At 50.7% G+C, this 13,014-nt stretch overlaps 1 protein-coding gene across 2 annotated transcripts in view; it reads right to left on the bottom strand.

Moving 5' to 3' along the window:
* XYLT1 (xylosyltransferase 1) overlaps positions 1-13,014 on the bottom strand; it is a 306,120-nt gene that overhangs the window by 131,502 nt on the left and 161,604 nt on the right. For both annotated transcript variants that reach the window (XM_027042948.2, XM_053213227.1), the window contains exon 3: positions 5,023-5,530. In XM_027042948.2, the coding sequence (XP_026898749.2) occupies positions 5,023-5,530 (508 nt within the window). The remainder of the gene's footprint in view (positions 1-5,022; positions 5,531-13,014) is intronic.

The following is a 13,014-nucleotide window of genomic DNA, read 5'->3' as shown; positions in this document are numbered from 1 at the left end:
GTGGTTGTGACAGAGACCATATGGCCTGCAAAGCCTCATATTTACAATCTGGCCCTCAATAAACAACACTTGCAGAGGACTGGCTTTCAACACTGCCTACTGGGTGCCCCGTAAGTGAGGGCTGATGATGTTCTCTGGACTCCGCACGGTCTCTTTCCCTCCATGAGAAGCCCAAGAAGCACCTCCGGGACCCGTTTTTTCTGATCCCAGGGAACCACCCCTGAAATACCTCCTCTCTCCTGGGCTTTGTGCCTTCTTCAACAGGAGCCCCGGAAGGGTCTGACTGGGGCCTCTGCAAATCTGGCCTTTTGAAAACCAAATCAGCCCCGGCCACTTAGCCAGACTGCAGGAGAATCTATGCAGTCCTGGGATATGTGGTGCCTTTTAACCTTCCGCAGCTGTTCTCTCATTTCCTCATCATGACGGATACCGCAAAAATCCTGGGCGGGGGTTGGGGGGGGGGTGTCAGGGTCTCTGGCTGACAGGTGGGGAAACTGAGGCATGGGCCCCAGGGCACGCAGACTGGCCAAACTGACATCCACATGTCCGTCTTCCTCCCGTGCCAGTCTGCCAACCATGCTTTCTAGAAGCCAGCTATGCGTGCTGTGTAGTCATCCCACTGCCCCTGGGATGCAGAGAGATGGACAGCAGACAGCCCTCCCGCAGCTGGCTATGCCATCTGCCACTCTCTGAAGCAGGCAGCCGGCTACCGCCGTCCAGAAGCCCATGCGTCCAGAGCCTCTGGCCTCCCGTAAAGGCTGATGGGTAAAGACCGTTGTCAGCTCCCTGAACGGTTGCCTTTCTATCGGAAACCCCCTTTCTGTCCATCTCTAGCCCTCACACTCGAGCCAGCTTCCCCCGTCAGGTGCAAATGCTCGCAGCCCCGCGGCTGGTCAGCTGACTGCAAAGGACTAGCCCACTGCCTGTCACTCACCAGGGAACTGCCCTGTCATCCAGGGGCTCAGGCCCAAGTTCCTGGTCCGGTGGCAGCCCACCCTACCTCCCAGCTGAGAGCTTTCTCTGGAAATGTCTCACATCTTCCCCAGCTTATCCTCCACCCAAACGTGCAGGCTGCAGAAGGCAAAGGCCTTTGGAAGCACGGCTCCACTGGCTTTACCTAGCACTGCAGAGACTGCATGCGGGACAGACTTGGGTGACCGGGGTGGGGGATGGCGGTCCTTCCTCGGGGCATTTTAACTCCAGATGGAGGGAGGCTAGAGGCCTATGAGGCCTTTGGAGGGGGCTTCCTGGTATTTAATTGTTCCAATTGTAATGAGGCATTAAAACCTGCATTACCTAGCACCTGGCACCAGAGTGCCAGCTACAGGTTGAAGAGTCTTTATAAAGGAAGCCATTTATTAGAAAAACTACCTCTGCCCTTCCCCAGGGTCAGTGTCTCTCCTATGGTCAGGGCTTCCCGGGGAGATGTGGTCCAAGAAGACTTCCCTGAGGAGGTGGCATTTGGGCTGGAGGTGGGGGGAGGGGTGGTAGCCAGACAAGGTGGGGTGCCACAGGAAGTCAGCATTGAGGAGGCCTTCTATTCGCTCCATTTCTCAATGCTCCCTTCATTTATACCACTGCCAACAGCCTATCCCCCGTCCGCACCAAGCATTTTACACGCATGCTCCCACTGCAGCCGGCAATCCTTATGAGGATAGGGTAGGAGTCTTTGTGCCCATCTTACAGATGAGGAAGTTGAGGCACCGAGAGGTTAGGGTCTCACACACCTAGTAAAGGCACAACCGCAATTCAAAACCCTGTGGCTGGAAAAAAAACCTCTTTTTCCAGCCCAGGCCACCCTTGGCCTTCCATCTGACATGGTTTCATCTCCATGAAACAGTAGGAGGTCCAGCTGAAGGGACAGGGAGCCCAGCCAATTGTGGGGGCTGCCTGGCTGCAGAAGGGGTTCGAGCGGGTGGCCTGGCGGCTGCAGTGAGAGACCACCACGGGATGATCTCCCACCATCCATGTATCCCCCTCTTGGAGGCTGTGAGCGGACAGACCTCTCAGTGGCTGTGAGCGGATGGCGTAGGGATCCCTCCTCTCCATGGGGACATGCGCTGCCATGCCAGGTGCTGCCTCCAGGAGGCGGAGCCAAGTGGTTAAGTCACAAAGGCAAGGAACGGCCCCAAAGATAGCAAACCTGCTCCTGGGGTTCTAGACCCTTCCTTTTCCTTGAGTGCCGCTAGAGTCAAAGGGCCGGGATGGGGGCAAGGGGCGCGAGGAGCAGAAGCCATTTACAAAGTTGACATTCAAACCCCATTTCCTTTCCTCTGGGTTTTTCAGACTCCCCCCCCCGCCCCCCCAAAGAACTGCTTCCCTAATTATACCCACTTCCGGCAGCATATCGGCTGAAGTCTGGGTGATGTGGAGTTCGGCAACATGACAAACCCTGTGCATACATCCGTGTGTGCGCATATGTGTATTTACACACATATTACATCTCCCTCCCCTCCCGCCTCCGTTTCCTCATGTAGCAGGAAATAAGAGGGCCATAGGCTGAAGCTCAAATCCCTCCTAAGCAGAGGGAAATCCGGGTGTCATGGTTTCCAGAAAGGGAATACGATCTCCGTATGGGGTGTAATTACATCTTAGCTTTCTGCAGAAGAATAGTTTATGGCTTAAATGCTATTAATTGTAAGCCGTTTTGTTCCACGGGAAGTTGTTCATTGATAACTACCCAATTAGGGTTATTTTGCAATTAGTCTATTCACAGTAAATTTATTGCAAAAGGGGAGGCTGTGGTGCAGCAAATTAATGCATTGCCGGGCTGGGTGTGCAATGGCTCTTAAATGCCAATCTTATTAACCAGCTCAGAGGTCCCGGGAGGGTGTGCCATGTTGGCTGACGCAGTGGAGTCCATGGGAAACCCCCGGCAAACACGCTGCCCAAACACCCTGGGGGTGTCTCAGCACAGGGTGGGAGCCCCTGGCCTCCACTGGCCACTTCGGCTCTCTTGTTTCCCCATTACCGCCCTCCCTTCTCCTTGCAAGGGCTACTGAGCATCAAGAAATACCGCCTCCAGGCTGCAGGCATCCTCAAGGTCCGACGGTGTGAGCTAAAGTGAAACCTTCTGCCTCCTGACGAGGGAAAGGCTCTTCAACCCGAGTTCCAATCCCAGCTCGACTAGCCACACACCTCTCACCACGTCCTAAACATCTTTCAGGAGCAATTTCCTCATCGATACAAAGGGCTGATAGCAGACCTGCCTCCCAGGGGTGTTGTGAGGAATCAATGACATAAGGCACAAACCAGGTGGAAAAATACTACTACGTGAGATTAGGATCTAGCAGGGGTACGCGCACTACGGCCCACAGGCCAAAGCCTGCCCACCGCCTGCTTTTGTACACGGAGTCTTCTTGGAACATAACTAAGTGCTCTGTGCACGTATCGCTCACGGCTCCTTTTGCGCTATAACAACAGAGTCGGGTAGTTGGCACAGAGACTGTATGGCCCGCAAAGCCTCAACTGTTTTCTCTCTGGCCCTTTGCAGAAACAGAGGGTTGGCCCCTGGTAGAAGGAGTACCCGGTATTATTTTCACCGAAGGTCATTCAACTCAGGCCTCCGACACTTCTCTGCTGAGTCACGTGCCGGTAAACAAAAGATTCTGGAAACTTCTTCCTCCACTCATTCATCCCTACACCCTATCAGCCAAGTGCCATCAAGAATATAAATGCACACCGCATGGACAGCTCAAACTAGGGTTGAAATGCAAGGGAGAAATGAACCTTTTCTTTTTAAATCTTTCCATTTAAAAGAGAGTAGAGTCCAGATACATGTTCACAACTGAAAACTCAAAAAAGTACAGATAAAACATTGAGGACGAATCCAAGGTTGTCTGCACCCTGCACAAAGGGGAACCAACACTTAAGGGGTTTGCTGCATATCCCTTCACACCTCTTACACACACCGCTCCTGTCTATCTCACCTAAATCCTAAAAAGTGGAAAAAAAAAATTAGGCTCACGACAGTGCTAACGTCACAGGATGGTAGATGAGATGAGCTAACATGAGCTAACAGAATGCTAAGTGCCTCGTGCAGTGCCTGGCACATAGGGAGCACTCCCTAACTGCCTGTCCCTTGCAGGCACTGGAGGAAGTAATACACACCAAGAAACACATGAGATCCAGTCAAGGGCATGAGGTCAGGTGCAGAAATACAATGAGTAACACTTCACACCTTCTGAACCATCCCCCACACCCTGCTGTGCTTATGAACACCTGTTATAGCCCCAACCTCTCCCTGTATCACAGCAAGACATCTGATTTGTCACTGGCCATCAGCACATAGAAGAGTCCCCAGTACAGGGCGGGAAGTGGGGAGAGACAGATGGTGGGAAGGAGAGAGGAAGGAATTTTAGATAGAGAAAACAGGAAGGTTGTTTTTGCAGAGCCTCCAAAGTCAATGTAACCAATTAGAAACCTTTCAAATCATATTCAATTACAATAATATTTGTGTCAATCTTAATCCCAATAGTCTGTGGAGAGAGAAAACGAACCCTATAAACGTGATCACCTCGGATTCCACATCAGCCCTGATTTTGTGTCTTTTACCCATTGCCATAATGACGATTGGCTAAAGCTATAACCAAAGGTAACTTGATTTTTCCAAAGCTTTTCTTATACAAAACTTCAGAATTCAGACACTCCCAGAAGAAAAAATCTTTTGTGTTGATCAGGGGTTTGGAAAATAGGGTGGTCCCGGGGAGCCGGGGAGGCTCAGTCGGTTAAGCATCCGACTTCAGTTCAGGTCATGATCTCGCGGTTTATGGGTTCAAGCCCCACATCAGGCTCTGTGCTGTGACAGCTCAGAGCCTGGAGCCTGCTTCCGGTTCTGTGTCTCCCTCTCTTTCTGACCCTCCCCCACTCACGCTCTGTTTGTCTCTCTCAAAACTAAACAAACGTTAAAAAAAAATTAAGAAAAACAGGGCAAAATAGGGCGCTCCTTCTCAGAAGGTCTGAGAAATGGGAGCAGAACGGCACTGAGCAGGAGGAGGAGTCAGAGCCAGGGCTCGAGCTTACCTTCCAGGGGGCAGAACCGAGTCACCTTCTTGGGCATCAGCAGCCCGAGCTTGTGGCGGCAGTAGGTTTCCCCGATCTCCTGGCGGCAGTGCTTGGACTTGGCACGGGACAGGGCAGAGATGGCCTCCTTGCCCGAGATGTCACACTTGGGGGGCTGGTCATACTTGATCTCAGGGGAGCTGCCCCCGCTTTTCCTGCTGTGGGGCTGTCTTGGGACATCCTTCCCACGGCTCCCGTTCACGGCGGCTTTCTCCCCAGGAGGCAGCACCTCGTTGGTGCCCTTGCCCGGGAACGGATGCCCCTTCCCCTTCTCCTCCTCCAGCTTCCTCTTCAAGAGCTCCTTCTGTCTACTCGGGGCCTTCTTTGCCAGCTCAGGCTGGTGCTTTTGCTTTTGAGTCCTAGGTGCAAAGTTGCTGTTGTCCACATTCTCAAAATCTTTGGGGACGGAGTTCTCATTGTTGCTGTCTGTTCGCACTTTCTCTTTTGGCCGGTGAGAAAAGTAGCCATCCTGGAGAAGACGGGAGGAAACACAGAGGAGAAATGTCACTGAGCGGTCGTGCCAAGTAGGTTGGCCCCTGGAGAGTGGGGCACATAGGTTTGGAGGTCTGGGCCCCAGTTTCGTGTGATACCTTCGTTATGGGCTTAACTTAAGGTAGACTTTGCTCTCCGGACCTCAGTTTCCCCATCTGGAAATAGAAGGATGTTCCAACTAGGGACCAAGACTTTGAAAAATCTAAATGCTATGTCCATGGACCCCAATGCTTTGTAACTAACCGCGCCTCCCTTTCAAGTAAGTTTCCTTAATTGTTTCTGCCCCTGGATCCTGGATATTCTGTTCTAGTTTCCTGTTTACATTCTAGCAGACAGTGCTGTGATGGTTTATTTAAGGGCTCGGAATGTCATAAGAAAGTTATAAGGGGAGAAAATATAGGCAGGATATTATATATAATCTACTGCGTTTGGACATACTCAGAGGTCTACACCCATACGAGAAATGAGGTGGAGCCAGAGTGAACTCTGAGGGAGAGACGTCCTGGCTGTTTTGGAGGAGAAGCACCTGTTGCATTATGATCTTTACAATGAATCCCGGGCGGGGAGGCAAACCTGTAACACTCTTGTGTTTGGGCTCGACTCCTGATGTTTGTACCTGGAGCAGAACTGATTAAGTCACCTGGGTGTCTCAGGAGAAAGGCCAAGAGTCCTTCTGGAGACCATGCCTGCTAGGGATCTTTCCAGGAAGGCCCCCAACTCAGCTTCTCCGTGCCTAGGCGGGCCCTGGCCATTTTGAGCTCATAGCAAATGTACCATTCAACGAACACCCTGCATCATTTCCAAAACAAGTTGCTTCTGCGTAGAGCCCATTACCGAGGCCTTAACCTGAAAAGAGTACCCACTGTTCCAAAGCTAGACCCAGAGGGGACCTCTAGAGCCACAGACGACGCTAGTTGGCTCCATAAATCTACCCCCGTTGCTATAGAAACACAATGGCCATCAGTAGCAATTCTGAGGGAAGAATCCCCTTCGGTTTTCCTAAACGTGCCTGTTAACAATTGCCGGGGAAGAAGATGGTCGAACGAAACGGCAGAGGCGGGGCTGGGGCCTGTAAGTGGGCTGAAGTGCTCCATGCAGCTCCTACTGTAGCAGGTGGGCAAACTGTGGCCCCCGGGGGCCTAATCCTGAGTGCCATCCACTTCTGTAAATAAAGTTTTATTGAAAAACAGCCACCACTGTTGGCTTATGTACTGTCTATGACTGCTTTCCCGCTCCAACACCAGAAGTGATGGTTGCAATACGATCCCTTTGGCCTGCCTAAATATTTCTATCTGGCCTTTTAAGAAAAAGTAGGCAGACACCGGCTCTCCAGGAGTATAGGCTCAGGAGGTTCCTCTTCCCCTGGGCTTGGTTTACATCCCTGTGCCCACTGTCCCCATGTGGCCTAGTAATGGTCTGGAAAAGAAGTCACATATGGCTGCCTCCTTGTTGCCTTTGCCCCATCTCTCCAGGATCCAGCACCAATTTCTCCCGGACATCACTAGTCTTCTCATTTTGCATGTGAGGGAACTGACCGTTCGTGAGCTTGCCCAACATACCCCAGCTGGTTGGTGGTGAAGCTGGGATTCGGCTGCAGGCCCCATGGCCTGGGTTACCAATTCCCCTACCCACTTGCAAGAAGCTATAGAGCCCCGTGGACCCTCATTCACTCCGGCTCCTTGGGCACTGCAGCCTGGCCTCCAACCAGAGTCCCTTCCCATCCACTCCAGCCCAGCTACGTGGATCTGGAATAGGCATGCCACCTCCAAGGAGCCATCTGAAGTCTGGCCAGTGGCTCATCAGGATGCAAGCAGTCACACAGAAAGAGGGACGGTAAGTAGGGCCACAAGGCAGCAAGAGCCAGGAGGTAAAGGTGTAGGAAGGAGGAAGCAGCCACCAAGAAGGGAGAGCGGAGTCTGTACTGGGTCCCAGCACAGCTGCTGGTGATACACAAGTCTTCTATCCTGGTCCGTGAAGGGCAAAGTGGCAGCTCTGACCCCTACTTCCAGCCTTTCTTCCCTCCCCACACTTCTTCCAAGAAATCACCCTTGCTGAGACGCCACACCTCTGTTCTTATAACCTAAGTGAACCCCCCTGATGTTCGTCTTTTCCCTTCTTCCTGTCCGGAGGCCCTCACAGAAACCCAAGCAGCCTTTCGGCCACATTCTTGAGCACTTTCCACAAGTCGTGCACCACAGACTCAGTGGCTCACAGGTATCACTTCTGGATGCAGTCACCCCATAAGGGTTACTGTCCTTGCCACTTGACACAAAGAGAAGCCGAGGCCTGTCGCTGTAACCTTCCTGAGCACATATCAGGTGCTGGGCACCAAACTAAGTCCTGACATGTGGGGTGCCACTCAACCTTTAAAAACAACTTCCAAGGCAGGTACTGTGCTTCTCCCATCTTACAAAAGATGGCGGGGGGGGGGGGCGGGTGGAGAGCTCGAGGATGCTCAGTGGCCTGCCCAAAGTCATCTGGGGGAGGAAGTGAGATCGCACAGGTCTGCTTCTACAACTTGCTACGGCGCACCACCCCTTCCGTTTGGCTGGGAGGTAAACTGAGGAGGAGTGAGCTCCCCCTTGTCTACTGTGGGGAGTGGAGGGGCGGTTTCCCTCTTTGTTCATCTTAGCCCAGGCTGGAATGGAAATGGGTCTTGGGAGGCTGGATTTCCAATAAGGCTCTTGACAAACACTTCAGTTCTTTTTCGTCTCAGCACACGGTAGGGCTGTACTTCCCATACCCTGCAAATCAGGCACAGCTGAGCAACATGCTGCGGCCAAGACAAGCGGAAGGAACCAGGGCACAGTTTGCCACATTCCCCTTTCCTCCATAGCATCCCACCACACTCCTGATGGTGAAGGTCCAGCATCCCCGGGTGAGCCTAGTGTGGAGCGGGGACCAACTCTCATACCTCTTGCACTTTTTCCCTCACTGACTCGCGGGGATCTTTGTTACGGCAGCAGAGTAACTCATCCTGACTGATACAGGAGCCTACCTGGGCTGCTTTCTTCCTCCGAGCGGTCCTCAGATTCAGGAGTCAGTTTTGGGGTGCCTTTTTTCGTTTGGTTTTGCCTCTGACAGAAAATCAGTTCAATGACTACTGCTGTCTGAAAACATGAATTTCAGTTCTGACCCCAAGCTCGTTTTCTAGGAGTTAACAAGAAGGTGGGAGTAAGCAGAAGAGTCTCTGTCTTTGCAGCAATGTGTATCCTCTCTCATCACACACAGCCCAAGTGTTATTCTGGGGTTGCTCTCTTTCATCATTAAGGGAGGATCACAAGTCTGAGCAGAAAACCTCCATAAGCCACCGATTTCAAAAGCTCTCATTCTCTCTCACTTTCTGGAAGAACTTCTCCAGACAAAACCAGACACAGGAAACACTGCAATCAATGAAGCTAATCTGACCATCGGAGAACGTCTGATTCCTCCAGTTAATTTGTGATATCAGGGCCAGGCGCCACCATCAATTCTAATATAACTCCTGATTAATGCGTCATCTACTCAGACAGGCCCCCACAATGGGAATGGTTGGCTCTGTGTCGCCCTGTGGCCTTCTGCCTGGCCCCAGACGCTCCACAGCTGCCAAAGGAAACCAAAAGATTCCAGGGGAAGAGGGAAGGGAAAGATTTGTCTTCTGGAATGAAGAGTTCAAAGATACTAGACAGCTTCCAGAAAGGTCAGTGAGGGGCACATTCAATGACAACCAGGCATCATTCAGAGGTCTGAGATCTCCTGGCTCATGGAGTCAACTCTACTTTCTACAGTAGCTGATGAATTCTCCCTCGGCTTGTACCCACTCTGTTCTTTTTAAAATTTTATTGTGGTATGAATACTTAACATAGGATCTACTCTCTTAACCCATTTTTAAGCGCATGATGCTACATTGCTACCTATAGGTGTGATGTTGTACAGAACATCTCTAGAATGTATTCATCGTGCGTAATTGAGACTTTATGCCACTTGATTAGCAATTCCCCACTTCTGGCTCCCCCAGCTCCTGTCAACCACCATTTGATGGATTCGCTGAGTGTGACTATTTTAGCTGTCTCGCCTAAGTGGGCTCATGCAGTATTTGTATTTCTGTGACTAGCTTTATTTCATCTTGCATTGTCTTCCAGGTCCATCCATGGTATTGCATATGGCAGGATTTCCTTCTCTTAAAAAAAAAAAAAAAGTTTGAGAGGGGAAGGGGACATGCATGAGCAGGGGTGGGGCAGAGAGAGAGGGACAGAGAGAATCCTAAGCAGGCTTTGCACTGTCAGCACAGATCCCGATGTGGGGCTTGATCCCAGGGACCATGAGATTGTGACCTGAGCTGAAATCAAGGGTTGGATGCTTAACCGACTGAGCCCTCCCAGGCACTCCAGGATTTCCTTCTTTCTTAAGGCCAAATAATGTTCCACTGAATGTACACACCACATTTTCTCTATCCATCCCTCGATGGACGTGAGATACTCCCTGACCTTCCCAGTAACTCTTCACCTGCACACCAAGGGTCAACAGCTCTCTGCTCTTCTCTTCTTTCCCCAGAGAATCAAGACCCAGACATCCAAATCCAGGTCCCCTTCCCTACGAAAACCAACCGTGGGAGGTTTCTAGGCAGATACAATCAAGATAACCATCCTGTCCTCAGCACTCACATCCCCTCCTACCGTGGCCCTTCATACAACTTGTGTCCTGAATCCTCTCAAACACCCACGGAAGCAGGCAGGAGTAGTCCTAATTGAGGGAAGGACATGAAGGCAGAGGGAGGTTAAACAACCTGACCAAGGTCATGCTGCTAGAAATGAAGTGACTCAAACTCCCTGTGCCTCAGTCACCTCATCTTGAAAACGGGAATGATGACAGTACTTACCTCATGGGAATTTTAGTGAGGATGAATGTATGTAAAACTTCCAGAATGTGCCTGCCACCCAAAGCAGGAAGAAGAATAACCACTGAATCCAGATTAGGTTTGCTACCAATGAGCACTGGGCCTCAACCATCTCACCCCTGACGGTCTCTGCCTGCAGGACAGATTGGTTATTATTTTCTCATTAGGATCAACTAGCTGTGTCCCCTTTATTCTTAACCAGTTCAACACTCTCACCTTGAGTTATTTATGCAAATGCAACCCTTTGACTTATTTTATTTTAATGTACTTATTACAATGATTGTACATTCAAATGTTTGCTTGAGAGCTCCAAAACTCTAATTGCTCTGCTGATGCCTTACGTCTAGGCTGCCGCTAGAATCCATTTTTATTCTAGAGAAATAATTAAATGTAATAATGTCCTCTATTCTTATTCAACCTTGGGCACGTGTGGAGCCAATTTCAATCAGGGAGAAATATGCTAAACCCAGTATGGCTCTGAGAGGCAGGTTATGTGACCCGGGCTGCTGTTCGGAGGTGAATTAAGGATCCATGTCTGTTTCTCCTTGGTTTTCCCATGTTCCGATTTCAGAGTGGGTCTCTCCTCACCCCATTGACTGAACCTGGGCCCCTTGTTTCTGCTTTAAGGAGGTGGAGGGGGGTGGCTGTGTTTGTTTTACAACTACCCGCTCACTGATACACCATCGCTCTTATTTTTTGTAGAGAAAGAACACTGGACAGGGCGGGAGAAGACCTGGGTGGCTGTCTTGCTTTGGAGACGGTCCAATTTTCTCATCCGTAAAATGACAGGTCCTGTATACGTGTTCCTCAGCGTTCTCTGAATCAGCCACTAATCAACACGACTGACTCACAAAGTTCTGCCATTCCAGCTCAATGAGAAGTCATTCGTGGACTGTATGAGATCAGGGACTGAGAAAGAGATGGATACTCCCAAGGGCATCATGTCTCCTTCCTGACTCATTCTTGATTATTGTGTCCAGGGGCCCTTGGGCCTGGGAGGCATCATTTCACCTCTCTGTGCCTCAGTTCCCTCATCCGACCTGGGGGGCTGAAGCTGGCACTGTCCTCCCAGGAACCAAATTGACGAAACACAGAACACAGGGCTCGACACATGCCAGGTGTCGAGGAAACATGCCATCTATTAGAAAATACACATATGGCACTTACATGTCCGAAGCTCTATCCCAAGCCCCTCTGCACGTACCAGTTCCCGTAATCCTCGTGATGACCCTATCAAGAAGATGCTCCATTTCTCTCCCTGTGTTTTGGATGGGAGCACTAAGGTTCAGGGATGTTACGTGTCTGAATCTAGATCTAGGAAGGGGAGGAGCCAGGATTTGAACCCAGGTAGTCGGGGTCCAGTGGTCATGCCCGCCAAAACCACACTGCCTCTCAGCAGCTATTAGGAGTAGAGATGATGTCAAAGGGACAAGCTGTCCCACCCGCTTGCTCATCACGACCAGTTTATGGCTTCCTTTTGTGCCATGTAGACGCAGAGCCAGATGACTGGTGGTTTGCTGTTGAACCCAGTGTCTGAGGCTTCATTCCCATCACCAGGGTGACCGAGGCCACTGGGAGGGCCACTGGGGGAGAAGCCCACACCTGCTTCCAAAAGGACCTCAATGCCAGGGTAGATGAATAGTGGAGGGGCAGTGTGCATGGTCGTACCCAATTCGAATACGCAAGTACCCAGGCTGCCAATGCAAATAGACCTAACCCAGGCCTCTCGCCCAAGCTCGTTGGCATGCACTGCACATGGCTTGGCTGGCCAGTACTGAGAAGCCCGTGGGCCATGATGGACATGGGCAGGCCCTTTTTTAACAGAACCCTAAATAATAAGCCTGGTGCGAATTCAGTTCAGCGAATTGAGTTATGTTAACAGGAAACACAGCATGGGATAAGGAAGGAGGGCACTGGATGGATGGAGCTGGCTTGGAATCCAGCCCTCACCCCTTAACCCCAGGAGAGGCCAAGATTTACCCCTCAGAGCCTTAATTTTCTGATTTACAAAAAAGGGGGTAAGAGGACCTACTTTGCAACGGTGAGACAGAGAGTAAGTAATATGGCACACTGATATTTAATTCTATTTAACAAAAGAGTATTTAGCATGGTGCTTGATATATATTCAGCACTTAGTAAGTTGCAGCAGGAGGACATTTTTAGCTGGTACCTCGCTGTCATTTAATGAGCAAGCCCTAAGTCTTGGGTAAAGACAGGGACGTGAGGCATAGTGCATTCAGATCTGACCTCTGCCATTTGCTCAGCGGGTGGCTCTGGGCACAACACCGTGTGACCTTCACTTTCCCTGTCTGTAAAATGGACCTAACTAGCACCTCCCTCATGCAGGCCTCTCTGAGAGTTAAGAGAGTTAATATACGTCATGTATTTAGCAATAAGGCCAAGACCTTAAGAAGTATTACCTATAATTCATTACAATGGAGTCGACGCTTACAATGGTGGTCTAACATGGTGGTTCTCAAAGTGTGGTCTGGGGATTCCTGCGGGTCCCTGAGACCCTTCTGAGTCATCTCCAGGTCCTTATTTCCATCAAAATACAAAGACATCCTGTTCCCTTTTTCTCTCAT

Source organism: Acinonyx jubatus, chromosome E3, assembly GCF_027475565.1.
Source record: "Acinonyx jubatus isolate Ajub_Pintada_27869175 chromosome E3, VMU_Ajub_asm_v1.0, whole genome shotgun sequence".
Classification (NCBI taxonomy): domain Eukaryota; kingdom Metazoa; phylum Chordata; class Mammalia; order Carnivora; family Felidae; genus Acinonyx; species Acinonyx jubatus.
This window is presented reverse-complemented; position numbering and strand designations above follow the sequence as displayed.